The sequence below is a fragment of the Hemibagrus wyckioides genome, linkage group LG27, assembly GCF_019097595.1.
Source record: "Hemibagrus wyckioides isolate EC202008001 linkage group LG27, SWU_Hwy_1.0, whole genome shotgun sequence".
Classification (NCBI taxonomy): domain Eukaryota; kingdom Metazoa; phylum Chordata; class Actinopteri; order Siluriformes; family Bagridae; genus Hemibagrus; species Hemibagrus wyckioides.
The window spans coordinates 5911616-5939255 of NC_080736.1; the positions used below are offsets into that span (position 1 = coordinate 5911616).

The 27640-nt window shown below is 37.1% G+C and overlaps 4 protein-coding genes across 5 annotated transcripts; 1 reads left to right on the plus strand and 3 right to left on the minus strand.

Annotated features, from left to right (window-relative positions):
- Positions 1 to 214: 214 nt before the first annotated feature.
- Positions 215 to 7200, minus strand: atp6v0d1 (ATPase H+ transporting V0 subunit d1). Its single transcript, XM_058382168.1, has 8 exons — positions 6962 to 7200; positions 4542 to 4713; positions 3391 to 3569; positions 3164 to 3243; positions 2986 to 3063; positions 2138 to 2314; positions 1681 to 1758; positions 215 to 1407 (listed from the first exon to the last, which is right to left on the minus strand). Exons 1-8 carry the CDS (start codon positions 7086 to 7088, stop codon positions 1246 to 1248), a joined length of 1053 nt encoding a protein of 350 aa, XP_058238151.1. The 5' UTR covers positions 7089 to 7200; the 3' UTR covers positions 215 to 1245.
- Positions 7201 to 11089: 3889 nt separating this feature from the next.
- agrp (agouti related neuropeptide) lies at positions 11090 to 14267 on the plus strand. Of its 2 annotated transcripts, none has more exons than XM_058382278.1 (4): positions 11090 to 11184; positions 11603 to 11795; positions 11978 to 12072; positions 13364 to 14267. In XM_058382278.1, the coding sequence occupies exons 2-4, from the start codon at positions 11660 to 11662 to the stop codon at positions 13562 to 13564; spliced, it is 432 nt and encodes a 143-aa protein (XP_058238261.1). In that variant the 5' UTR covers positions 11090 to 11184; positions 11603 to 11659; the 3' UTR covers positions 13565 to 14267. The 2 variants fall into 2 exon arrangements, with proteins under 2 accessions (XP_058238261.1, XP_058238263.1); XM_058382280.1 differs by having other exon boundaries at positions 13373 to 14263.
- Positions 14268 to 15410: 1143 nt separating this feature from the next.
- LOC131347850 (chymotrypsin A-like) lies at positions 15411 to 18076 on the minus strand. The gene is made up of 7 exons (XM_058382276.1): positions 17920 to 18076; positions 17724 to 17827; positions 17524 to 17603; positions 17106 to 17184; positions 16788 to 16968; positions 15695 to 15828; positions 15411 to 15609 (listed from the first exon to the last, which is right to left on the minus strand). Exons 1-7 carry the CDS (start codon positions 17969 to 17971, stop codon positions 15448 to 15450), a joined length of 792 nt encoding a protein of 263 aa, XP_058238259.1. The 5' UTR covers positions 17972 to 18076; the 3' UTR covers positions 15411 to 15447.
- A 1492-nt stretch (positions 18077 to 19568) lies between these two features.
- On the minus strand, positions 19569 to 23415 carry LOC131347851 (chymotrypsin A-like). The gene is made up of 7 exons (XM_058382277.1): positions 23233 to 23415; positions 22884 to 22987; positions 21996 to 22075; positions 21709 to 21787; positions 20454 to 20634; positions 20240 to 20373; positions 19569 to 20141 (listed from the first exon to the last, which is right to left on the minus strand). Exons 1-7 carry the CDS (start codon positions 23282 to 23284, stop codon positions 19980 to 19982), a joined length of 792 nt encoding a protein of 263 aa, XP_058238260.1. The 5' UTR covers positions 23285 to 23415; the 3' UTR covers positions 19569 to 19979.
- Between the last annotated feature and the right edge of the window lie 4225 nt (positions 23416 to 27640).

Genomic DNA, 27640 nt, shown 5'->3' on the forward strand with positions numbered 1-27640 from the left:
TTAAATAAAATTTGTCTTCCTATACTGTACCTGGATAGTTGCATCTGCATCTGAGAAACTAGACTAAACCATTAGCGCCACCTGCTGGAGCCTGCTTGAAATATTTCATCTATGCATGGAATTTTTTTGAACAGAAATCTATAACGTGGGTTTGTAGTTCTACTAAATAAATATTTACCACAATACACGTGTTCAATAACGACATCCACTGAGCTTTAGACACAGATTCCGTATATTCTCTCCGACACAGAACACAAGCAAGATTACAGAAATACAGTATCGTTTATACAGCACGGGATACCTGAACGTGAGGTCACATTTAAATCATCTTCGTATATAGGTCCGACCTTTCACATCTGGCTCTCGTTGATAAAATTTGATCTACACCATAAGTTAGTCAAGACTAATTTACAAAAAAGAGAACAGCACAATTCACATCAGCTTAATCGGAGTAATGCATCCATACACAAGAAAACGCAACACCGGTCCACTTAGGCATGTTTCTATCATAAAATTCGCTTCACCCCCCCACCCCACTAATGCATTTGTAATACTCATTACATCATCTGGATGAGTTTGAGAAATGATTGTGATGGGATTCACTTTACAAGGGGAAAAATGACATGTCTATACAGCAAGGTTTCATTTGGGAAGATTCAGAAATTAAGATTTACTATAATAAGATAAGGATATACAGACATGTTAAACTTATGGAATGTTTGACTCAATTGTGCAGCCCTAAAGTCTGGAAAATGTCCAATTACACTTTTGCTTTATTCAGAGTGATGTTCCTGTGATCTTCTTCTTGTTTTTTTTTTCCACATCTCAGCACTAAACACCTTCAAGCCATCTGTATAATAATGCATTACGGTAAAGACAATGGATCAGGAGATTTACAAGGAGAAATATGAGCGCGAGACCAGGATGTCAGAGTGTAGGTGTAGAGATTAGAACACGCCAGCTACAACGAAATGTTGTGTCGCATGATTAATGCTGCTTCGATCCTTAAAGTACATTAAAGTTTCCAACACTTTAACTGAACCGAGAATCACCCAGGATGATTTTCTTTGAGGCAGGCTGTAAACGTGTTAAATCTCAACCAGAGAAAGCTGCTGCCTGAAAGCTTGGACTTCAACACAAACACAGATCATTAGATATTATAGAAATGATTCAAAATATACAGAACTTATAAATAACAGGGTGGGAAGAACAATTTCAGACAGGAGTTAAGGAAAGGGTCTAACATTAGAAAATAGGGATATAGTTGTCTATCTTAGCGCGGTGCCTCTGAGCGATACACTCTGCGATCCACACGATGTTACGGCATTCCTGCTCCTTCAGCTTCACGTAAGCGTAGAACACACTGAAGTGGAACTGGTTAAGGAAGGCCAGTTTGTTCAGCTTCACCTGCACAAATTACACACACGTAGGCTTCATTAGTAGAGGGGAAAACAGAGGATTTCTTTCCAACCTGCTGCTGGCCATGCAACACTATTCGAGCAGTTTATGATGATTTATTAGACGGCTGCCATGTAGTTCCACGACAGTGTATCTTCCAATTACTAAGGTCAGTTGTGTTACATAACGCAGCGCCAGAAGCAAACACTGTGGTCCTTTTGGTCCTCTCTAACCTCACTAAGCTCATTGTCTCTCGCTGTCCTTTCTCATGATCATGCTCACCTCGTGCTCAAAGAAGCGATCCTCCAGCGTTTTATCGCCTGGGTTACTCCCAGCACCCTCAAACAGAAGCTTGTATTCCTGGGAAGAAAAAATAAATAAAACAAAGAAGACGTGGTTGATGTCACATATTTCTTTAAAACACATCAAAGGATTTCTTGCAGCTTTAAAAAAAGCTTTTAGAAAAGAGGAGGGAAAAGAGTCACTGAGAAGTTTCTAGATTTATCACACAAACTGCTTCAAAATGAGAAATGGAACAGAAAACACTCATTTATTTAACAAAATTTCATTTATCAAAATAATATTTAAATATTTATTACTGGGAACATTTTGGCTACATTTATCGCTGAAATGACAAGCATTCGTTTTTGATCAATTTAACCTCAATTCACTTAGATTCAAGTTAAAATGAATCATTAGTTATAAGCTATGTTTGCTCCAGTGTTCTGTGGGAACTTACAGGGTAGTAGTCAGCAACAGCTTTGACCTGCTCGTAGTCGTCAGCCCGTGCCAGCTGTGCTAGGCCTTCTGGGTAAAGCTTTCCACAGTGAGGGAAGAGTTTAGCTCGGTCCTCTTTAGACAACTCTGTCCCAAATGAGTTGATGGTGATTATAAAGGCCCTCCGGTCTGCCTCAAACTGAATGGAGGGAAAAAATGTACTTAGAATATGTATAATGGTAAAGCAGCATCATTGTAACAGATGAAAATGCAATGTTGTTTTTTCCATTTTCCATTACCCATCTATTCTCAACAAAAACAATTTTTTAAATTATTAAGAAGTCAGGACATACACATGAAAAATTCAGCTGTATTTTTGTCTCTAAACCAAGAAAACAGGAATTATCACCTACTGCTATAATTCCCTCACCAAACTCGCTTTTTTAAGATAGGAAAGTTTAAAATAATAATAACAATAATAATAACAATAATAATAATAATAATAATAATAATAATAATAATAATAATAATTAAAAACAAACTCAGGTTACAGAGAAACTGCAGTACCCTTTCTCCTGTAGACTTTCCTGTGACAGAGAACTTAATCTACTAGAACTTACAGTTACAAAGCACTGACATGTAAGAATCTTTTCTATAATTGCTCACAATCAACAATTTTTTTGTAAAGTCCCCTCTCGGTCTAAGCTGTGACTATCAGAAATGATAGAATATTAAAGCAAATTAAAAAATGAAAGCTGGAATAAACCATGGGATTTGTTTTGCAGCTGTCACCATTGTCAGAGCTGCTGATACAGAAAATGAATCAAAACCTTATGACATGTTTTCACTGCACTGCAAAGGCTTACTCACTTCCAGAATCGGGCACATTGTGTCTGCTGTGGTCCCACCGAGATTGGTGCAGAACTTATAAAAGGCTTCAAGATAAGCCTGGAAAAGCACAAAAGGAAAAACATTCGCTGTAATACTTCTCGTTATTTCGTGCTCATTAATCACATTTAAAGATTCTGCTTGAGAGGTGAGTTGTTACCTTGTACAGAGTGTTACGTATGATCTCTATGTTCATCTCATCCAGATCCTGCTCCGAGATGCAATCCTGGAAGAAAGCAGCTGAAAGAAGACGGATGAGTAAGTAATGTAATTCATTCAGATATTGCCAAAGCCTTGGTTGTAAATTTAATATTAACATATGCTGCTATGAGTTAGCACTAAAACTGCTTGAACTGCTTGAACAAGCCCATCAAGTTCATTTCTTACCCAATGGTGTATCAACCAGGATGGCGTTGTAGAGCTCAGCAGGGGTCTGGGCAATGTTGACGGCCTCCATCTGCTCAAAGCTGCCTAGTGGGTGGCATTTAGGCACCAGCTCTGAGATAGCCCTCTGGTGCAGCGTGCCCGTGATCAGCAGGATGACGTTATCAATCATGTAGCTGTAACTACAATAACAAGAGCAGGACACAGCTTTAACACAGGTTTGTCAGGAGGACATTAGAGCTTGTCTTATAACTGACCACCAAAAAGCCTTTGCATGAAACGCCACTTCTTGATATTAACACAATTTTGGCATAGTTGCAACAAGAGCGAGAAATCTAATGCTGGCTCACAACAACAACAGCAGAAGAGACTGGAAATTAGTGAAGTCACACTTGTGATGAACAAATGTTCAAATGTAAAATTCTCCTATTCATAATACGCTATATTGCCAAAAAAACACCCCTCCAAATCACTGAATACAGGTGTTGTTTTTCAGGGGTTGGACTTGGCTCCTTAGTTCCAGTGAAAGGAACTCTTAATGCTTCAGCATACCAAGATATTTTGGACAATTTCATACTCCCAACTTTGTGGGAACAGTTTGGGGATGACCCCTTCCTGTTCTAACATGACTGTGCACCAGTGCACAAAGCAAGGTCCATAAAGACATAGATGGGCAAATTTGGTGTGGAGAAACTTGACTGGCCTGAACAGAGTCCTGACCTCCAGATAATAGAACACATTTGAGATGAATTAGAGCGGAGACAATGAGCCAGATCTTCTTTCCCAACATCAGTGCCTGACCTCACAAATGCGCTTCTAAAGGAATGGTCAAAAATTCCCAGAAACACACTCCTAAACATTGCGGAAAGCCTTCTCAGAAGAGTTGAAGCTGTTATAGCTGCAAAGGGTGGGCCAACTCCATATTACATTCATGTGCATGCAAAGACAGACGTCCTAAAACGTTTATGCATAGGCAACATTGTGTATTTAAAAATAAGTCCTAAGATACAAGCTGCATAATTAAAGTCAAATCTTAAATCTCACAGGTGAAGGTGCTGATATTGCCCAGCTCTTTGTGTGTTAAGAGGTTCTAACAAAATCAGTCTAAACTGATTAAATTAATTGATTAAAAACGAATGTTGTGAATTATTTACGTGATGAAATCCATGAAGCTGGCCAAAGGCTCGTAGGACTGGTTCCTCATGTGGCGGAACTCCACCACCATCTTCTCCTTCAGCTTGTCATCGATGACCGATACGGTGAGAGGAGAGGCTTCGTTGGCCAGGAAGCTTCCATAATCCGTGCTCTGCAAGTGAAGCTTCAGATCTGAGAAGAAGACAAAAGCCACAAGCTAAAGCAGCACAAATTAAAAAATATTTTCAGACCAATTACAAGTGTGAAATGTGATGTGCACCCTATTAAGTATATAAGCAACCAGATATGTCACCAGAACATATTATTCAGCTCTTTCATGTTGGTTGATGGAATATGCTGCTAGCCATGAACCCCTCATGTTTAAGAACAGAACAGTATCACTCAGTGTGCTTAATAAAAATGAGCGCAAAATTAAGTGCGGGGGAAAATTGTGCTGAACTGATAACCCCCCGTTGCACTTCTAGTGTGCAGTCATAGCATTCTCCAGGGTCTTGTAGATACACTATATTGCCAAAAGTTTTGGGACACCCCATTTAATCATTGAATTCAGGTGTTGGACTTGGCTCCTTAGTTCCAGTGAAAGGAACTCTTAATGCTTCAGCAAACCAAGATATTTTGGACAATTTCAGGTAAGCTCCTCCATACCAAACTCGCTCATCCATGTCTTTATGGACCTTGCTTTGTGCTTTGGTGTGCAGTCATGTTGGAACAGGAAGGGGTCATCCCCAAACTGTTCCCACAAAGTTGGGAGCTGGTATGCTGAAGCATTAGGAGTTCCTATCAATGGAACTAAGGGGCTGACCCCAACCCCTGAAAAACAACACATGAATTCAATGATTTGGAGGGGTGTCCCAAAACTTTTAGAAAAATATAAAATATAATATAAAATTGAAACTAAAGTATATAGAATTGAAATTAAAGTAGCTCATTTTTGTAGCTTCTTTCGTTGCCTCATCTGCAGCAGATGCCTGACGTTATAAACGTACGCTACACTCTTCCTCCTGTGGAAATGATTTACGAAATCCCAACACAAGTTGAACAGCGATGCGGCTCATTCGAGATGGATGTTAATACAAATGCTCACACACGTGCCAGGGTCTCTGCAAGCACCACGCTCACAAATAGCTACCTGTTTGTCCAATTCACGGCATCTCGCTCTCATTTTTAGTGACCATGCTTGCTGATATTGCTGTGAACTCTCAGGGTGCCTGCCTTCATGCTCTCCATTAAAGACACTGTTAAAATGGTTTCACTTGTGCTGTAGGAAGAAATTTTTATAGAGTTTGCAGCCAGTTTTAATGATAAAAAATATCCAGATCTCAGTCATATTGTTCACTGAGAACTTGATTTACATCACACTGTATCAAAAAGTATCACTTCATGTTGGTATCTGAGCAAAAACACTGAGCACAGCACTGGACCAGTATCCAACACCAGTATGAATACTGATATCAATTCAGCCCAACTTTAGACATCTTGTTGGTTTATAGGCAATGGTGTAAAACTTGTTTCCAGTCTGACCAGGAACGGACGGACAACTTGACTTGCTTCTTTTTATTTTTTCCAAGATTGTGACAGAACTCTTTCCAGTTCCTCAAAGCTGAAAATCCCTGTGACTCAGAGCAATGCAGAAAAATGAGTTATGGCAAAATATAAATCCTGTCTGTAGTGCATCACGATGGCTATAAATCATGTTTACACGTGTTTAATTAAAATTAAAATAACAACCTCACCCTGAAGACATCTTTGATCTTCTTTTATCTTTTATATATGTTATATATATATATATATAACATATATAAATGTACTGGTGAGGATTTCAAGCTATGTGTAAGCTGTAACACTTAGCATAGCTATATCACATGACCAGCTAGTAAAGAAGTAGATGTCAGGGATGTATTTCCGCAATACTAGTCACAAGACAAAGTGCAATATTTTACACATGGGCTTGCGTGTGAACACTTGTCATAAAATAGCCAGGCTTAATATTTATTAAAAAAGATGTATTTTATGTCAAATGAACGAAATCAAGAAGCGCTAGCATACTAGCCAGCTGACTGTCAGACCTAGCATCGGTTTGCTAGCTAGCTATCTAGCGACTCTGTAGTGCTGAATGCAGAAGTGTTCTTGGTTTGTTTCTTCATTCATATACCTCCAAAAATCTTCAATCTAAAAGCCTGGCATGTTTGACAGCAGGATGACATTTGCTAGTTTTTAAAACCGTTTAATGCTAGCCCGTCGAATCGCCGGGAAGCTAGCTAGCTAGCTAGCTAGCTCGCGACATACTTTAAGTAAAACAACTAAGTATCCGTCTTAACCTCCCGCAATAAAGAGACTAAATTAAAAAATTAGGCTAAAAGACATGAATTTCTATGAAGGTCTGTCAGCTAGCAATGAAATCATGAACATCCAGGCTCACCTTCCAGCGTTTCACACTGAACCAGGTTCAGATAATCGCCCTGAGTGAGGATTCCAGCCTTAAAACCTCTCACCAGCCCTTCCAAATAGCCATTATCCACGTTAAAATATAATTCCGAAAATGGCATGTTGAGATGTTTTTTTTTTATGATCTATCTACAGGATACAGGATATTGAATCCTCACTGGGGTTAGTGTGTGAATGTGTGCGGGCCGGACTGCAGAGGAACAGAGCTGTTCATGTGACAGTTCACGTGACCTAGCGGTGCGCGTTCTAGTCACTCATACACCGACCAGGCATAACATTATGACCACACGCCTAATATTGTGTTTGCTATCAAAACAGCCCTGACCCGTCATGCACTGTGTATTCTGACACCTTTCTATCAGAGCCAGCATTAACTTCTTCAGCAATTTGAGCAACAGTAGCTCGTCTGTTGGATCGTATCACACGGGCCAGCCTTCGCTCCCCACGTGCATCAATGACCCTTGGCCGCCCATGACCCTGTTGATAGATACTGATCACCCCACAACAGCTGCAGTTTTGGAGATGCTCAGATCCAGTGGTCTAGCCGTCACAATTTGGCCCTTGTCAAACTCGCTCAAATCCTTACGCTTGCCCATTTTTCCTGCTTCTAACACATCAAATTTGAGGACAAAATGTTCCGCCAGCTAACAAATGCCATGATAAGGAGATAATCAGTTTTATTCACTTCAACTCTCAGTGCTCATAATGCTATACCTGATCGGCGTATGTACAATAACATGATAAACAACGAGGAGCGTTTTATTGCTGTAGTTTTATTGCTGTAGTGAATATTCAGGAAATATTTGGACCACTTTAATAGGATCCCCTGTACACATATTGGTTCATGCAGTTACACATCAGGTCTATTCATACAAGCGTGCAGATACAGATCACGAGATTCAGTTAATATTCACATCAAACATCAGAATGAGCAAAAAATATATAACACATTATCTCTGTGGGTTTTAAACGTGGCATGAATGCTGGTTCCAGATGATGGAAAATTGACTTGGGAAAACAAACCAAAAAACATCCATTTCTGTGAGTGGAAACACCTGACAGCCAGAGTGTTTGACTAGACAGGAAAAATAAGTTAAGTAAAGTATGTTAAGTAAAATATACACTTTTTAAAATAGCAGTGATCAAAATGGAAAGAGGACGGAATTAAATAGCATAAAACACATACTAGCATAAACGCACTAGCACCAGCATGGAACGTATACTAGTAAAGGCAGTCACACTTGGCCTTCAGTTGTTTATCACAATGAAAGTTTAAACAACTTCAGTTGTTTATCACATTAAGTTTATCACTTAATGTAGTCTCACTAAAAGCCGGCTAGGGTTAAATATTTTATCCGGCTCGTGGCTGATGATTGTTTAAGATAGTTGTCAAGCTTTTATTCCATTTTAGGAGGAAACATATTTAAAAAATTGTTCAGGGAAAAGTAGATGGAACTTACAATGTGTTCAGTACAACAGAATGTAGGGTTTTGTAATTTGATGGGTTTATAGAATGTCTTCATTAATGGGCTGCTGATCTTTCTTTTTTCCTTTACCACCACCCTTGTGCTATTTTTTTAAATAAAGACACATAACACACACTGACCTCTCCTGTATGTGTTTGTGCACACATTTACTGTTATCAGTGTTCCTGTATCACTTCTACGTAATTTCATGTTTATCAAAAACAAAATCAAAGCAAGCAACCTGCTTTGTATTGGCAAGTAATTTAATTTCACTTGATGTTCATGATCAACATCCTAAAAATATTGCTAGCACATTACTATCCATTTCCGCAAATTTTCAGAGTCGCTCGAATTCTGACAAAAAGCAAAAAAAAATTGTGCTGCTGAGATGACTGACGTTGATGTGCAGACCCTTGAACAAATTCACTGCCTATTTCCCTGCCTATTTTATTGCGTCATTCATTAAAAAGACCAGAAGTGACCAGTTCATGTAGGATAGATTTTGATGCTTTAAAGTGAATGTAATGCACTGTTTACCAAGCTGTAATAAACAACTAATGAAAGAAGAAAAATTAAATGGTCACCTTGTACTCTGATTTAGTTGTGCATGCTGTCTCACACGTACACAGCGGCAATAGGAAAGCACCGTAATGGAAAATCCACATGCTGGTCAAGACATGTCTGTGTGCTTCCTGTGTGCTAATAAAACACTCATGTCTGTGTAAGTGTTCATGTGTGTGTTAGTTATGTGTCACTCACAAACGATTCAACTCTCTCAGCTGGCTTTTTCTCTCGTTGCGATGAATGACCCGAGCCAACGTTTCTGCAGAAATGTTCTCTTTTGCTAGATAAATACACCGGGAGGTGATGAAGGGATTGCTGGGAAACAAACACAATTAACAAAGAAGGCTTTTCATGATGTTCGATGTAAATCTAATACTTATTAACAACTCATTAAAGAAAATATTAGCATTGAGCAACGCACATATACAGTTGCATTTGTGAAGTCTTTAACCCTTTTTACCAATGTACTGTTGTACTGAAATTGACTTATTGGACATTTTCACTCAGTGTAAACAAATAAATTATTTTCTGATATAAAATGAGTCAGGACTCTTCAGAGTGAGGCTCTGTTGGATATCCTTTCACAGAAATTTAGTGGTTAAAGATAACGCCTTCAAATTTTAGACTCTTGTGAACAAGCACTAGAGGCATCTCAGAGACCAGAAATAGGTTTGATATCAGCATTGAAGATTTTTTCAAGAAACATTTATGTGAACAAAAATGACTCTTTTTGGTTTTTTGGAACTTTTCTATAAATATATTGTCCCTAGTAGGCTAGGGAAAAACATAAAAACTACAAAAAAAGTGCCTTAAGCCCTGAGTGTTCCCTTTCATATTAGCTATTAACTCATGTCACACTGTGGATTGTGACATGACAAAGAAATTCAATTCTGAACATGAACACAACCGAATAGGGGCAAATTCCTTTTTTTGCCTCTGGGAAAAAGAATCATGTGGGAAAAAAACCCCACTAAACATGTGCTTATGTCAGGTGTATATTTGTCTAATATGTTTAATATGTGCTCAGTTCTCATCCGATCAAATAATCTGATCTGGGTGCCAGAAATGTCTTTTTATCTTTGAACAGGAAGACTTGGTAGAAACTCACTGTGTGAGTCGTTTAGCACAGCAGAATGATTAAGAGACTGCAATTGCTTTATATCATTTAATAACATTAATAACATTCTGACACCTTTCTATCAGAACCAGCATTAACTTCTTCAGCAATTTGAGCAACAGTAGCTCGTCTGTTGGATCAGATCACACGGGCCAGCCCTCGTTCCCCACGTGCATCAGTGAGCCTTGGCCGCCCATGACCCTGTCTCCGGTTCACCACTGTTCCTTCCTTGGACCACTTTTGATAGATACTGACCACTGCAGACCGGGAACACCCCACAAGAGCTGGAGATGCTCTGATCCAGTCGTCTAGCCATCACAATTTGGCCCTTTGTCAAACTCACTCACATCCTTACGCTTGCCCATTTTTCCTCCTTCTAACACATCAACTTTGAGGACAAAATGTTCGCATGCTGTCTAATATATCTCACCCACTAACAGGTGCCATGATGAAGAGATAATCAGTTCACCTGTCAGTGCTCATAATGTTATTCCTTAGGGTTCAATGCCTCATTTTAAGGGTGAAGCTAAAAAATCGATATAATGAAGAATTTCTCTGTGATTATGACAACTCTCTCTCTCTTTTTTTTTAAAGAATAATCAGTCTTTGTGTCAGTCATCTATTCTTTTATGGAATTTACTTTGCATATATGTGCCACGGGTATAATAATATTACATTACAGGAATACGTACTGTATTTGTTAGTGAAAAAAGAGTTTTAAAGAAACACAGCGTTTCTGAGAATCTTTTGCGGATTATCACAAAAACAAGTATTTTATTAAACCACGTACGTTTTTTAGAGGAGAATTTTAATAAGCCTTTTAGGTTGGCTGTTATTGCTGAGCTGAGTGCCGAGTGCTCTGACTCACTAAAAAAAAGCTGGAATTCCCATCACTAGCATGTGTATGTGTGTGACTGAAAAGAGCGCGACGTAAGAGATTACTCCCCCTCCCACTGATTAGGATCATGTGGGCCCACTCCTCCTACTTCATAGAGGCTTAAAAACAAGAGTTGGGTACACACCCTTAACCAGGGGTGAGGAACACTGCAGGTAGGAAAGATGACCACATGCACGCTAATACATGTACTTTTATATACATTTATAGTGTAAATATATATTTGTATATATAGGTATGCATAAAAAGAACACTGTCAGCTGTTATACATGAAAAATATCCCTTGAAGCAGAAGAAGAGTCCTGGGTTTAATTACCCAGCTTATTATATATACTTCTTAGTTAGAACCTTAAAGGCAGTTTACCAGTTAGTGCTGGGATTTATGATTAGGTGGTTTATTCTGCTAGGAATCAATTGAAACAACAGTAGTGGTTAGAATAGTGGTTTCAGACTAAATGTGTTGCATGTTGTCTGATAAGAAGTAACCTCAAGTTAAAAGTCTGCAGATTTTCATTGAGCAAACTAGTATCCTGAGTCTTATTACTGTCATTTATCTCTAAATCCTCTTTTCAGTCCAGAGGATAACCGGCTTGCTGACAGAGTGCAGGAAATATTTGTGACTCAGTGGTCATGTTGAGTGTCGTGATCTTCTGCTGGTTGAGTCTCAGCGCCGTCCGGGTGGCATCAGGTCTCGTCCGCACTAACCGCATGGAAGTCTCGCATCCGAGCCTGAGGAGGACAGATACCTCGTTTTTCCCTGACATCGGTAAGTGACATGCCTCAATATGTATTATCTACCCGAGGAGAAATCTCAAAACATGTCAGCTTAATAGGAAACATATTCAAGATGCAAGTTTCAGGTCGAAATGATGTAACATCTCTCATGTTCTAAATACAATACTATTGAAGTGATATATCCAGTCGACACTCATGACTCCTGTTTTATAGCCGTGCAAGATTCAGGTCCCGCAGTGGACGCAGTACAACTTCGAATCGATTCAGTCGAGGAACAGCTGATGGTGGATCCTGCTTCCTACGATGAGGTAGGCTTAGTCCTCATGTAGCCTTCACTGACTTGCAATAGTTGAACCGCTGCATTAGCAGTACTGTGCATTTTAACAGGTACGCAGAACCCATAATATAGATGGTACTGATGCTTCATATCTGCAATTTCATCAGATCGGCTATTTTTAAATTCCTGGCTTCTTTTCTGTATTGATATTATTATATATTTCAACAGCTAGTAATGATTCAGTTTAAATCAAGTTCTTATGATCTAAGTTATTAGTCTAGTAACTAATAACTAATAGTTATTAATATATATAAAACTACCCCTTTTTTACCCCTTTATATATATATATATATATATATATATATATATATATATATATAACATCACCCCTTAAAATATATCTTTAATATATATCCCATATATATCCCATCCAAGTAAGACAAACACCTTAGAGCATTTTAAATGTGTGTGTGTGTGTCAAGGAAAGCTTGTGTTCAGTTGATAGTGGCAGTGATACAGAAAATAAAGGAGCTTGTTGTTGTCATGTGGTAAGATGCGTTACAGTTAATGTTAAAAACAATTACAAACTAATGCCTGCTGAAGTAACTGAGCCTGTCTGTACACTTAACTACACAGCAAATATACCATATGCATGTACTGTAGTCAGCCGTAATACTAATTAGCTTTCAGGAATGATGACTGCTTACTGGGATTTAATGCCGAATTTAGATGTATTAGCAGGCATTTCATAATGTAGCGTCAGGGTAAGAAATAAAATTAGACTCAACTCTTATGTTTTGATAAGGTTAAATAACTTGAGGTGCTTGACTTAAATCTTTCAAAAGTAATATTAGGGATGCAGGGAATGTGTGCATAATCTCAGGGCTGCATCCCAAACCACAAAACAGACATGAAGTAGTATGCTTGTCTGTCTGCTTCAGAACTGAGTCTATACAACTGAGTCTGACGCTAAAAGACTTGAACCAGACCATAGATAATAATATAATACAATGTAGAGAACAAGCTGATCAGATCTGCTCACTGCACTGTATTCTGTGAAAGGTTGTGTCTGTGCTTTCAACTTAATCTGTGTATTTGAGGCATGGTATATTAAGATAAGGCTTGGCATGTCTACTCCTATAAATATTAGGACATAGAATTTATAATAACGTAATAATTAGTTATTTACACATATTAAATGTCTTTTATGTTGTATTGGGGTTGATTTATGAGGTAAATTTATTAAAACAAAAAGATGACCAGGGTCAGTTGTGCAACCTTGGGTAAGTAATAAGGGTTGGGTTAAACGGCTGACATTTTAGTTTCCACAGGACATGGCAGACGCAGTACAGCTCCAGAGGAGAGGCACACGTTCACCAGGCCGCTGTATCCCACACCAACAGTCATGCCTGGGCCACCAGCTGCCCTGCTGCGATTCATGCGATACATGCTACTGCCGCTTTTTCAAAGCCTTCTGTTACTGCCGCAGCATGGACCACACCTGCAAACACAGACGCGCCTAGCACCCGCAGCACCGCCCCTGCAGCAGGTTGGGTTAAAGATGATACACGAGAGTGAAAATAAAACCTTAAACCAATGCACATTTATCAGTATGCACAAGAATCCATGATGGTACTGCTTTACATTAAAGTGCCCTGAACTAACCATAAACAAACCATAAACTCAACACTCTCATATTATTATGAACCAGCGTGTGCACCTACACACCCAAAGTTATTAATTATAAATTATTAATTACCAGGTGATAACCAACATTTAGACAGCCAGTTGCATTCGTTTGTACATTATGTTAATTAGTTCGTTCGTTAGTGTTCATTAAAGTGAATGATTTATTATAATGTAAAAGAAACCATGATATGAATCGTAACATTCATGATAAAAATTCATTCATTCATTCTGCAAAGAGTCCTGCAAAGACATTATTTTTTTCTTCACACTTAATTAGTCTCGCCAATCGTTTATTATTGTGTTTACTGTTGCAGAGATACAAATTTATAAAACCTCACAGGCATAAACTCAGAGCAGACAACAATGACCGTGTATTGTTGTAATTGTTTATACGTGTACAAATATATGCGAAAAATGGTGTTGTTTTTTTTATTTTATTGAAACTATAGCAAACCGGTATGCAGAAATGTGTTATATTATTTATAGTGTTATAAAACCTATGGAATTGTGTGTCATTAATAAATAATAGGCAAAGCACATGGCTGTGTTTCTGTTGTTGTTGTTGATGTCATTTATGTTCCTTGTGGAATTTTTCACCATGTTTCTAAGGTTATGATTAAGTATATTTCATCTTGGGCCAGTCAATGAATTTGATAGATTTTTACATTACCTGTCAGAACAGAAGTTGAATTGAATGTCAATTTTTTTTATTTTATTAGCCGCAGTGATTCTGTTCTTCCAGCCATGGAGTTTGGTGACACTGCCTGTGTGGAGGTGATGTGGTGCTTGGTTAAATTTGAGGTGCAATACTGCTGGTATGAATATGTGGTGCAGTAATGCAACGGGTAATGATCTCTCACAGCTCAAAGGTCTGAGGTCTGCCCAAGTTTTGAATAGAGTTTTGCATGTTCTAATAATTGAAGTCGTTATTTGTCACATATACTGTACATTACAGGACAGTATATACCAACTGGAGTCAGAGCACAGGGTCAGCCATGATACAGCACCCCTGGAGCAGTGAAGGTTAAGGTTCTTGCTCAAGGGCACAACAGTGGCAGCTTGGCAGTGTTGGAGCTTGAGCCCTGATCAACAACCTTGAGACTTAAACGCTTGAGCTACCACTACCACCATTCTTCCCACATCCATGTGATTTTCCCCAGATAACCTGGTTTCTCTAAAAACATCACTATATTAAATCTCTCCCCTAAAATGTGTGAATGAGTCTGCAAAGAGTCCTGGAAAGACATTACACTTAATTAGTCTTGCCAATCATTTATTATTGTGTTTACTGTTGTCTTATAGTCTCATAACTTATTCAATTAACAGTGATTTTGTTAAAAGAACCTAAGACCCTAAAAAATAGGCTGGTGATGGAGTTAGAATAGGTGAAATAATTTTGCGTGGATGTTTTAAAATTAATTTTAATTGATTTCTCTTGTTTATTTTTCTTCAACCATGAAATCAGTTGGCATGGTAGTAGTCAGGGAGAGGTTACAACCAGATATGGAAATTGAGCCAAAATAAGCCAACTTTTTGACAGCTAACAAGATATCACCTCAGTGATGTACTGTATAGCCTCATCTGCAAATTAATTTAGAGCTTTAAATGAACTGTATTGATGTTTGCTGCCAGCACAAAACATATCCACTTTATCTGTAAAACACCACCAGAAAGACTAGATTAGGATCTTTAAATTATCTTTATTAATGTTAATTCTTTAGTTAGCTGCTATGATCCCATCCATCCAGGAACGGAGTGCAGTGACACGGGCATATACTGCAGGAGTAGAGGTGCTACACATTCCACTTCCCCAAGACACGATACCCACCAGGGTCCAAGCATTATCCTTCTGACACACCAGAGGGCCACCAGAGTCACCCTAAAAAAAACACATGTAGATGTTTGTAGTCAATCTTCAGTTTCAGCAGGTTTTTATTGGTGGTTTTTAGGATATTATGCCTTACCATGCAGGAAGAGACACCACTGGCTCCAGCACAAATCATTATGTCAGTGATTTTACTGCCCCAGAAACGCTTGCAGTCATCGTTGGTCAGAAGAGGCAGAGAGGCCTGCTGAAGAAGAGCAGGGGTATCGGGAGCTGTAACACAGAAAATGTTAAATGATGCAAGTGAATACTACTAGTATTGTAATATAAGATCATATTTAATATATTTGTATACTTTAGTATATACTTATAAACTAAAGCACAGGTGTAACACAATTATAAGGAAAAAGAGGAAAAATATGGCAAATAGGTGTGTGTTACATCCAGTGAGTGTTACACATCTGAAGGTTTCTCTCTCTGAGTACTTCTTCACCTCTTCTACACCAACTATTTCACGAATGCTTCCTATTTATAGACTATTTAAAGTTTATTAAATTAAAAAATTTAATAAATGTAATTTATTTTGCTATGTTTGGTGCCTTGCATCCTATGACTTCAATTTCTATGTTTTCTGAACATTCTTTGTATTTGCCCTGCCATTACTTTGTGAATCAAGTTCATTAAAATGACGTACAACACAACCATTCAGCCATTCTTCATTCCCTGACCGCACTGACTCCTTTATCCTTTATCAGGGTCACAGTGAATCTATAGTCTATCCTGGGAACACTGTTCATGTGGCCAGAATACACCTTATTCCATGGATAGGAAACCAGTGTGGGCATATGCACACATTCGCACACACTCATTCACACCTAGGGGCAATTTAGTGTAGCTTAATATAGCAATTTAGTGTGCTATGAGGTGACAAAACTAACTGCTACGCCATCATGTAATTCTATAGAATCCTTTACTACAGTAAACTACTGCATAGTAGTGCAGTGTTCCACAAGGTTGTGTTTTAGGCCCAATAATGCTATAATGAATCTCATCCTATGTAATGTACAAATAAGAACACTTTTTTTTTTCCAAAGAATTAGTTTAGACAGAATAAGATTTCTTTTGTGGGACACTTAACTATATTTTCAGTCACTTGCAGTTATTCTAGTCTTGATGAAACAATAAAAGTCATAGCAGTCAAGGTAGTGATATAAGTGATATAATGAAGGTACCATTGTATTTGGTCAGTCCCCATCCTGAGGTCACACATCTCATGCCACCAGAGAAATTGTCGCTGCTCTCAGCCACACACACAGGAGACACGCGAGCATCGAGCTGGGCAGGAGAAGCCAGCTTGATCAGTAGGATATCGTTGTTGATGGTGAGGGGGCTATACTGTTCATGCTTAAAAACCTGGTCAGGAGTGAGAAGCCACGGTTAGTGTAAAACAGCATACAGCAGGGTATTTGATTAAACATTTGTGATTGCTACACTGAATAATTTTGTGATTGGAATGATTCAGTGGGTCATGTTGTTACTTAGACACGCACCTTGGCAACCTTCATGATCTGGATGGGCTCAGCGTTGGAAGAGCGATCATGCTCTCCCAGCACCACACGATGGTAAGTCCTGGTATAAATCGGAGTTACAGTCAGATTAATTCAATTTAGTTCTATTTCTATGGTGTTTTAATAATAGTTAAAGCAGCTTTACGGAATGTGAAGTTATATTTAAATTCCTAATGGTAAAGCCAAAGGAGACAAGGAAGAAAAAGTTCCCTGAGACATCATGAGGAAGAAACTTTAAATTACTCTATTGTAATGTGTGTACTATAAAGTAAAACAATACTTGACACATATTCAGCGTGAGCCTCATAGGCTTAACGATTATGATGAGCAGCAGCTCTTAGGACAGTATTTAACGAGTGTTACACAGGCATAAATATTTATGGAACTATTGCAAACTTACATCACATTGCAGTGGGCAGCAGAAACAACCCACCACTCATTGATCAGGGAGCCTCCGCAGAAGTGGAAGCCAGTTTGGTCCTGTCATAACCACAGATATCTTAAACACCATTCAATACATGCAACCTTCGATTTTATACTATTGTAATAATATGCATAATTAGTTGATCGTGGAAAAATAAGAAAAGATGTGAACTGTACCTGCAGAGACACTTGCCAGGGCCAGGAATGAGGCACTGCCTCCTCACCATTCACAATCCTGGAATAACCAGTGATGACTGGAGAAACCGCAGGAACTCCACAGCCTGAAACAGTCAGATAAATACATCAATATCTGCAGTACTTTTTCACAAAATTTCAAAAGCTACATGATCAGAGAGATTCTCTTAGACCTTACCATAAGCTGCACTGACAAAAGCAAGGCAGGAGAGGATCCAGAGAAGAGCCATGGTTTAAGCTTGTTCATGTGCTTCACTCGGAGGGCATTATATACCTCAAACCACACCGTAATCCTGATATCTTATCTTAAACCTGTGGGATAACGTACAGCTTTTGGGAGAGGGAAAGTTTGCATCATTCTATCGACCTTGAAATAGATCTTTCCACAGATGTGGCAGAATGACATGACACAGACTCTCCATGTAATTATCAATGAGATGAGATTCATCTTAATATTGTGATTGATAAATGAGTGTGTCATGATTAATTAATAGGAGACACGTCGCGAATGCTGTTCAGAACTTTTCTTAGTCTAATAAGGTTTGATTTGTGAGAAATTTTGGATTTTACCTGGAACAATTTCGATGACAGTGTAATTCACGGGTATGTTTAAGCAGTAGTAGTTTTTAATCAGTATTTCAAAAGTTAAAGGTTGTTAATATTCAGTAGACACACATTCTGTAGACTATTTGGTCAGCACTAGCTAACCTGTCAGCACTTTACTTTTACTTCATTTAAATGGTCAAGTTTATAGCTCATGATATACTGTAGCTTATACTATCACCAACTTCAATTCTGTTCATGTGGACTTTTTGGAAAATATTAAATAATAAATGACATAGTTGAGAATCAGTAAATAGGCTGCTTTGTGACTATGGAGTCTGTAGACAGTGTATCTATCAGACTATTCAAATAACATGTTACCAAATCCCTGAGGTTGCTGGTGGAGTATTTGAGTTTCCTATGAACCATCTGCACATTTCCCACAAAATATGTTTTACAAGCATGCCACTGAAATCTCTGTACAGTCCATGTGTACAAATATACATACTTTTGTCTCTTGATCTACTTTTTCCTGCTTTTCAGTACACTTTTATATATTAAGTCTCTATATGCATAATTGTTGAACCGCATGAAAACATCTAATGAGGATTCTTTCATACTGATGTAGATAAGTATGTGGATATAAATTTACCATATTTTTGTGACCTTGTGGTCACATTACAAGCCTTTTTTTCTTCTTTGTGGCAGCAGTTTGACAAAGACACATATATTGGTGTGATGGTGAGGTTTTCCATAAACATTTACCCATAAAGTGTGTGTATTTTTAAGACTTATTTTATGCTGAGTGTCAGCTATACACCGATCAGGCATAACATTGTGACCACCACAATGTGTGTCTTATATTGTGTTGGTCCCCCTTTTGCTGCCTAAACAGCCCTTACCGGTCATGCACTGTGTACTCTGACACCTTTCTATCAGAACCAGCATTAACTGCTTCAGCAATTTGATCAACAGTAGCTCATCTGTTAGATCAGATCACACAGGCCAGCCTTCGCTCCCCATGGGCATCAATGAGCCTTGACTGTCCATGACCCTGTCTCCAGTTCACTACTGTTCATTCCTTGGACCACTTTTGACAGATACTGACCACTGCAGACCGGGAACACCCCACAAGAGCTGCAGTTTTGGAGATGCTCTGATCCAGTCGTCTAGCCATCACAATTTGGCCCTTGTCAAACTCGCTCAAATCCTTACGCTTGTCCATTTTTCCTGCTTCTAACACATCAACTTTGAGGACAAAATGTTTACTTGCTGCCTAATATATCCCACCCACTAACAGGTGCCATGATGAGGAGATCATCAGTGTTATTCACTTCACCTGGCAGTGCTCATAATGTTATGCCTGATTGGTATAAGTTGCTATGAAGGATCTATTACTATAGAATTGATAATAAAATAAGGAAATTAATATAGACCAGTGATTCGGTTTAAAGTCAGAACTACCTGGACAAGTGTATAGATTCCTCTAGAGTTCAACTCTAATATATCACACTGCACAATTTTAAGGTTTTCATTATATGAATATGAAATTAAGCATTGTACAAAATAGGAGAAATAAAAATGTGTAAAGTTTTTTAAAGTGGTGTGTTTATATAATAATTGCTTGACACCATTTAATATGGCAATATAAACCCCATGCATGTGTCTTACTCAAAGAGTCACTTTATAAATGTTTTAGTTATCAGTGATGGTCTGGTCTATCCAGGAACGCAGCTCAGTGATATGGGTGTAGACTCCAGGGGCGGAGGTGTTACACGTACTGCTTCCCCAAGAGACGATACCAACCAGGATCCAGGCTCCAGAGATTTTACACACCAGAGGGCCACCAGAATCACCCTGAAACTCACACATACGCAAATAAATCTACTGTTATCAAATGGAAAAATGGAAAAATGCATTGCAAAAATGCAGAACAACAGCCCAGAGGACTGTACCATGCAGGTGGAGATGCCAGAAGCTCCGGCACAAATCATTGCTTTGGTAATCACACCACCCCAGTAACACTGGCATTCATCATTGGTCAGTAGAGACAGAGATGCTTGCTGGAGAGCAGGAGAAGACTCAGAAGCTGGAAGAGGAAATAGAACATTTATAACGTTTATAACAGGATTAGCACAATCTGTGAAAAAAATAATGTAAAGAACTTACAGTTGTGACTGGTCAGACCCCATCCTGTGGTCACACACTGTATTTCACCCAGGAATTGATCACTGGTGTCAGCCACACACACAGGAGACACATGAGCAGTGAACTGGGCAGAGGAGGCCAGTTTTATCAGAAGGATGTCGTTGTCGAGGGTGAAGGAATTAAACCTGGGGTGTTTAATAACCTGATCCAGGATTGGAAGTTCAGTGAACATGGATAAAAGTCAAACATGAAAGGAAAAAAGTACGGTAAAGTAAAGTCCTGGCACCACAAGACAAAATGTTCAAAATTTCAAACTTCTTTCAGATTTTTTTTAGATGTTTATTATGTTCATAATATCAGGGTATGTAAAAATAAAGATCAGTATAATATATATCAAGAAAAATCTTTATTCTATTTTTTAATTTTATTCTATTTTTTTAATATATATATTTTAAATCTTTTTTTAGAATTTTTTTAATTCCATATATTTTTAAAGAATTAAATTATTTTAGAATCATTTTATATTTTTATTGGTTTTTATTCAACATTTTAAAATAAATACATCTATTTTAGGATTATTGTAGATTTGTAGGGTTTTTAAAAATATTTTAAATAATTCTACATGTTTAGAATTAAGAATTTTATTTTAAAATCATCATTCAAACACCTTTTTATTAGAACCAGCATTAACTTCTTCAGCAATTTGATCAACAGTAGCTCGTCTGTTGGATCGGATCACACGGACCAGCGTTCTCTCCCCACGTGCATCACTGAGCCTTGGTCGTCCATGACCCTGTCACCGGTTCACCACTCTTCCTTCCTTGGAGCACTTTTGATAGACACTGACCACTGCAGACCAGGAACACCCCACAAGAGCTGCAGTTTTGGAGATGCTCTGATCCAGTGGTCAAGCCATCACAATTTGGCCCTTCGTCAAACTCGCTCAAATCCTTACGCTTGTCCATTTTTCCTGCTTCTAACACATCAACTCTGAAGACAAAATGTTCACTTGCTGCCTAATATATCCCACCCACTAACAGGTGCCATGATGAGGAGATAATCAGTGTTATTCACTTCACCTGTCAGTGTTCATAATGTTATGGCTGATCAGTGTATATTATATATGGACTCATAATATAGAGTTTAATTTATTTATTTTAGAATAATCCTAAGATAATTATTTTTTTTTTTAGAATTTAGAATAATTTTGATTAAGAATGATATTTGCATACATTGTTTGGAAAATGTATTTGAATTATGTATTTAAAATTCACACCTTGTCAATTCTTAAGACCTGGATGTCCTCGATATCAGCAGAACGATTGTGCTCTCCCAGCACCACATGATGGGAAGTTCTGCATTGCAAATGAAATTTAATTAAAGCTCCTAGATTCAAGGTCAAACTTGTTTTACATTTCAATACAGAGTTACTCACATGCTGGAACATTACTTTCATTAGTTCGTAGCAGATTTAGTATCAGAATCACAGCAGGAATAACACTATCTGATTTAAGCTTTCAATATAGTAGTCATGAGCTACATACATACATACTGTAAACTTACCGGACATTGCAGTGGGCAGCAGATAGAACCCACCAATCATTAATCAGAGAGCCACTGCAGAAGTGGAAGCCTTTCACATCCTGCATTACACAGTAAATATTTTTCTCAGAGGTGATCACACACAACATGGTGATGATAATAATGATAATAATAATAATAATAATAATAATAAATAATGATAATAATAATAATAATAATAATAATAATAGAACAAAAAATGTTTTTAAAAAAACATTATTTTTAAAAAACAAATATTGACTCAGCCGATGCCAATATCCATGCAATTATTATTATTATTATTATTATTATTATTATTATTATTATTATTATTTAAAAAAACACTTTAATTATTTATTTCAACTGAAACGTTGTTATAATACTAAAAAATTATAAAATATGAATATAACAAAAATGCAACTAGTGTAAATATTCAAATATCTTTATAGAGTGTGCGGTATATAAACATTTCCAGATTAAAAATAATTCCAATATTTTCTGCTCCAGAATGGTATCAGATCAATTTTTTTTTTCATTTATTTCTCCTTTTTTTATTCTATCTGATCCACAATTCTTTTTGCTGTCATTGGCCCTGAAACCAATCCTGGATGTCGGATGAGTGCCATCTCTTTTATGCACACATTTCAGAAGTCTTAGTGTCACAAGTTTTTGTGATGAAATCCTGACAAATAAAATCCAAAACAGTCAAATATTGAATTTAATAATACATATATTTTGGATTTTAATTCATTTTGGAGTGCAAGGGTTTATTGTTATTACTTTGAGATATTTCATCGGTTTTATTGACCTAGTATAACAAAGCACATCCATTCTGTGCATAACAATTCTTTCAGAAATTGCCTTTTTTTCTTGAAGAAGCACTTGTTCTACCTGCAGTGACACTTGCCAGGGCCAGGAATGAGGCACTGCTTCCTCACCATTCACAATCATGGAATAGCTGCTGATGACTGGAGGAATGGCAGGAACCCCACAGCCTGAGGATGAAAAATACTTCACAAATCACTTCACACTTTCTATCTTGATTGTTCTATCTTTCAAGTTTCCATCGAAGACTTCACATAATTTGGGACAAAACCCGTCAGCTCTTCCCTTTGACTATGACCTGTGGCACAGTGTACGTAATTCGGTTCCAAATTAATTTCAGCTTGATATTTTATGACTAAATTTGTGAAAAGAAATATATACTTAAAATAATATTTCTTGAAGGGAGTTATCTTACCAAGGACTGTGTTAATGAAGGCAAGGAAGGACAGAATCCAGAGAGAAGTCATATTTGCAGCTCGCAGAATTGCTCCAGGTCTGAGTCTCTAATACACAAATATAACAAACCACATTCATTTACATATTTCACTCAGTCTCTCTCTCTCTCTCTCTCTCTCTCTCTCTCTCTCTCTCTGTCTGAAAATGTTTTTTTTACTCTAGACACTTTAAATGAGACTGAGGTACATTTTTTTCTCTCTACCTATGAGTAGGGCTTTATAAAATGTCAAATATTAACAAAATATCTGTCTGGTTTGACTTGGAATCCAAGATAAAAACCAATGGTAAAAGTTCAGGTACGATTGTGTGCTTTGTTTTTGTGACAATCAGTACCGTGTGCACTACGGTCTTTATCATTTCCCTCACCTGACATAGCATTCCTCAAAATTATCCCTGTAACTTAGCAAACAGAAGAGATTAGCAGGAAGAGCCAACATCAGATCATGCCATGGTCTGAGACTGACAAAAATGCACAAAATTTTATATATACACATTTTAGACTGTAAAATAATAGCAGTTTGTTTTAAAGAGGACAATATTCCAGAAGTGTTAGCATCTTTAATGTTATACTGATAAAATAGCGCTCAATAGTCAGTTTTATATACAGCTTTATAAATGGAATAAGACATGAGAAGTCTCATAAAAGCTTTAGTAGTCGCTTTTAGGAGACTTTTCATGTCTTATTTCATTTGCCTGTTTGCTTTGTATTGCAGCTGTCCATGCAATCCATGTTTTGTTCATGTAATTAAAGAAATGCATGCTAGGGCTTATTGCATTTGATAGGGGTTAGATCCTGGCCAGGCCTAAAATCCTGGGGAATGACTTGAAGAGAGAAGAGCACAGGAGATCTGCTCGTAATTTGACAGATCTGGAGCGTTTTTGTGGAGTCAAATCAAGATGTACTATGTTCTTAAGTCTTACCTAAAATGACTGATTTATTTGGAGCAAAAGGTGCTTTAACAAAGTATTAGTGAGGAGGTGCGAATACTTTTGCAACCTGGTTATCTATCTGTCTATCTATATCTGTCTGTCGGTCGGTTGGTCTGTCTGTCTGTCTGTCTGTCTGTCTGTCTATGTAGGGTGCCATAATAACATTAAAGGTGAAAAGAGATCTGACATAATTTAGCCTGGTGCCATTTATTTTACTTCATGACATTTAAAAACCAGTCTGTAGACTTTTCATATCCACTGTGCATTCAGAAAATACAGAAAAAGTTTCATTAGCACCTTTCTCATCCCCCCCACATCCACCTCCGTCTTCTTCTTACACTTTCCGACACACTGAATATATAAATACTGCAGCAGGCACATTACAGCACTATACCAAGCCACAACAGAGCAAATTGTCACATCACGTTAAAAATTAACACCTCATGGAAATAAGACTAAAGTCATCACTGTTATTTATATCTGATAGTTTTAGATTTCCTGTTTGATATGTTGTATGTTACAATTTCAAAAAAATATTATCTATCCTTTTATGTTTTAATTTAGGTAAATTTTTACTTATTATTTACTTTTCTCTTTGTTGGATAACCTTTAGTGGTTGAAAATAACACCCTTATATTTTAGCTGCTTATGAACAAGCACTTGGGGCATCTCAGAGGGTAGAAATGGGTTTGATATCAACATTTAGTTAGAACATTTGTGTCAATTAACATGTTTGGTTTTTCTGGAACTGGAACTGGAATTTTATATAAGCCATTAACCAGAACTGTGGAGTATGACATGGCAAAGACATTTAATGCTGATCATGGGAACCCCAAAACAGGACAGTTTTTTGGACACTGGGGAAAAAAAATGTTTTAATCTGCTCCTAATCCTAAAAACCATGCCTGCAATGTCACACTCATCCCAGATGGAGGCACTAGTTGTCCGTATCGCTAGTCATGATGCACAGGATTTGAATGCGTCCCCTGTGCTATGATTTATAGCTGTTTTAATGTCTTGTACATGTGAATGTTTTCTGGGTATGTGTAATCTCTAATTGCCATTTATGTTAAGCCATATCAGTTCAGACGTGAGGTTAAATTAAATCGATGTATTAAAGTCAAGATGTGAGATTTCATTACAGATCTGGTAAAACATTCAGCCCCAGGCCTCTTGTACATTTAATACCCACACATCATAAAGCAAATCTGAATATCCCAACCTACAGGCCCGCAGCAAATGGTGCCTATAAACCTTCTCGGTGAGATGCTGCGACAAAGCGAAGAAGAGAATGATGAGTCTCTCTGCTTAGTTGGCATTAAGAGGCCATCAGGCTGTTTGTGAAATGCGTTGTCATCGGCATACATAAGTGTCACCAGCACTAAATCAACCGGTTTCACTCGAGTAATTCTAAGCCCTGGGGTCCTCGAGTCCTCTAAACAAGATAGAAAACCGAATCAGGGATTTCCATGACAACAGCCTCGGCCTCATTTAAAGGTGTACAGCTCTGAGTGGTCACTTGTTGCTCCGAATGAAGTCTGAAGTAGGCCGAGGATGAGAAGAGATGGTTTGATGCACATGATACAAATCAAGCAGCACTTTAATTTCTTGTGTCATCCTATTCAATCCTCTCATCACACACCAGATGAACAGAAGTCAGTTTCTGTGTGTTTAATGCCCCTGAATGAGGATTACAGACCAACATAACAACAATACCGGTGTGCCAGCTTCATTTATTTTATAGAATTATATATTTATTACAAGGATATTTTTCTCTTCACTCCGCTGGACACCCTGTATTGTAGAGCTTGGCATTTTTTTCTGCATCTGGTATAACCTGACCCAGCAGAATAGTTATTTGTCAAGCCCTTCATAAGTTGGATCAGGTGCATCGGAGTAAACTTCAAGCTGTGCATGGCAGTGTGCCTTTATTCTGTTCAGCTGCAAGATATTAAAGGTTACATCACAAACTTTAAGGCTTATTTTAGTGTAAAGCAAAATGCATGTACTGTAGTGTTTATATACTAAAAGTGTTAGAGCGTTCATTTATGTGTTTTCACCTGTGGAATACAAAGGTTTCGTATTTGACTGATCTGAAAAAATAAATAAACAAAAACAAGTAAATAAATAAATAACGCTTTTCTAGGTTTATCTTCTGTGCTACTGTAAATAATTGCTAAAGAATAAAAGAAGAAATATATAAATAAATATATAAATAAATAAATAAATGTAAAAAAAAACTTTGCTAGGTTTATCTTCTTTGCTACTGTAAATAATTACTGAAAAATAAAAATACTTTTTTTTTTAAATAAAAAAAAAACAGACTGCTAGGTTTGTTAGGCTTATCTTCTTTGCTGCTGTAAAGATATATATATATATATATATATATATATATATATATACACATAAATTAAAAAAATAATAATAAAAAATTGTTTTAAGACTTTGCTAGGTTTATTAGGTTTATATTTAAAAAAATTATAAAAAATATATTAAACATTTTTAAAAATTAAAATGTAAAAAATTAATAATTAAAAAAATAATTTAAAAGACTTTGTTAGGTTTATTAGGTTTATATTTAATTAATCAAAATACTGTATGGACCACCTACACCTTCTTCACTACTGTAATTTTTTTTTAATTAAAGCAAATTTGAATAAATAAATAAATAAATAAATAAATAAATAAATAAATAAAAACAGACTTTTTTAGGTTTATTAGGTTTATACTTAATTAATCAAAATGCTGAACGGACCAACTACACCTTATATATATATATATATATATATATATATATATATATATATATATATATATATATATATATATATATATATATATATATACATATAAATATATATATATATATATATTATAAACGTTTTATAAAACATATATATATATATATAAACTCTGCTAGGTTTATTACGTTATATTTAATTAATCAAAATGCTGTAAGCACCATCTACATCTTCTTTGCTACTGTCTATTATGTTTCCATCCTCAGCATTTTATTATTACACTTTATTCTTTACAAAAACACCTGAGCTTCTGTCTCTTTTGTTCAATGTGGATCACCAAATAAAAAAATATTTGTCTTCCATTTAAATGTTGTGTAAAATTGTGTACAAGCTCATGCTCAGACTCCAGCAGACTGAAATTAAATGTTCAAGACTGATTGACTACAATCATATTTAAAGTGTTTCTGCTTGCTGGGATTTAGTTCACATTTGCCTTGCTGATCAGGTGCTATTGATGATCATTCCAGAGAACTCACGAAACGTCTAGACGAAACCATTTCTGCAGTCCCTCTGCAGTCAGCTTTTTAATGAATAAACCCTTATTAGTGTCAACAAAACAAGCTTTTATTTCTTTGGATCTGAGACTTTATTTCCTGTTTGACTTATTGAGCGAGTAATGCACACGTTGACTGTGTG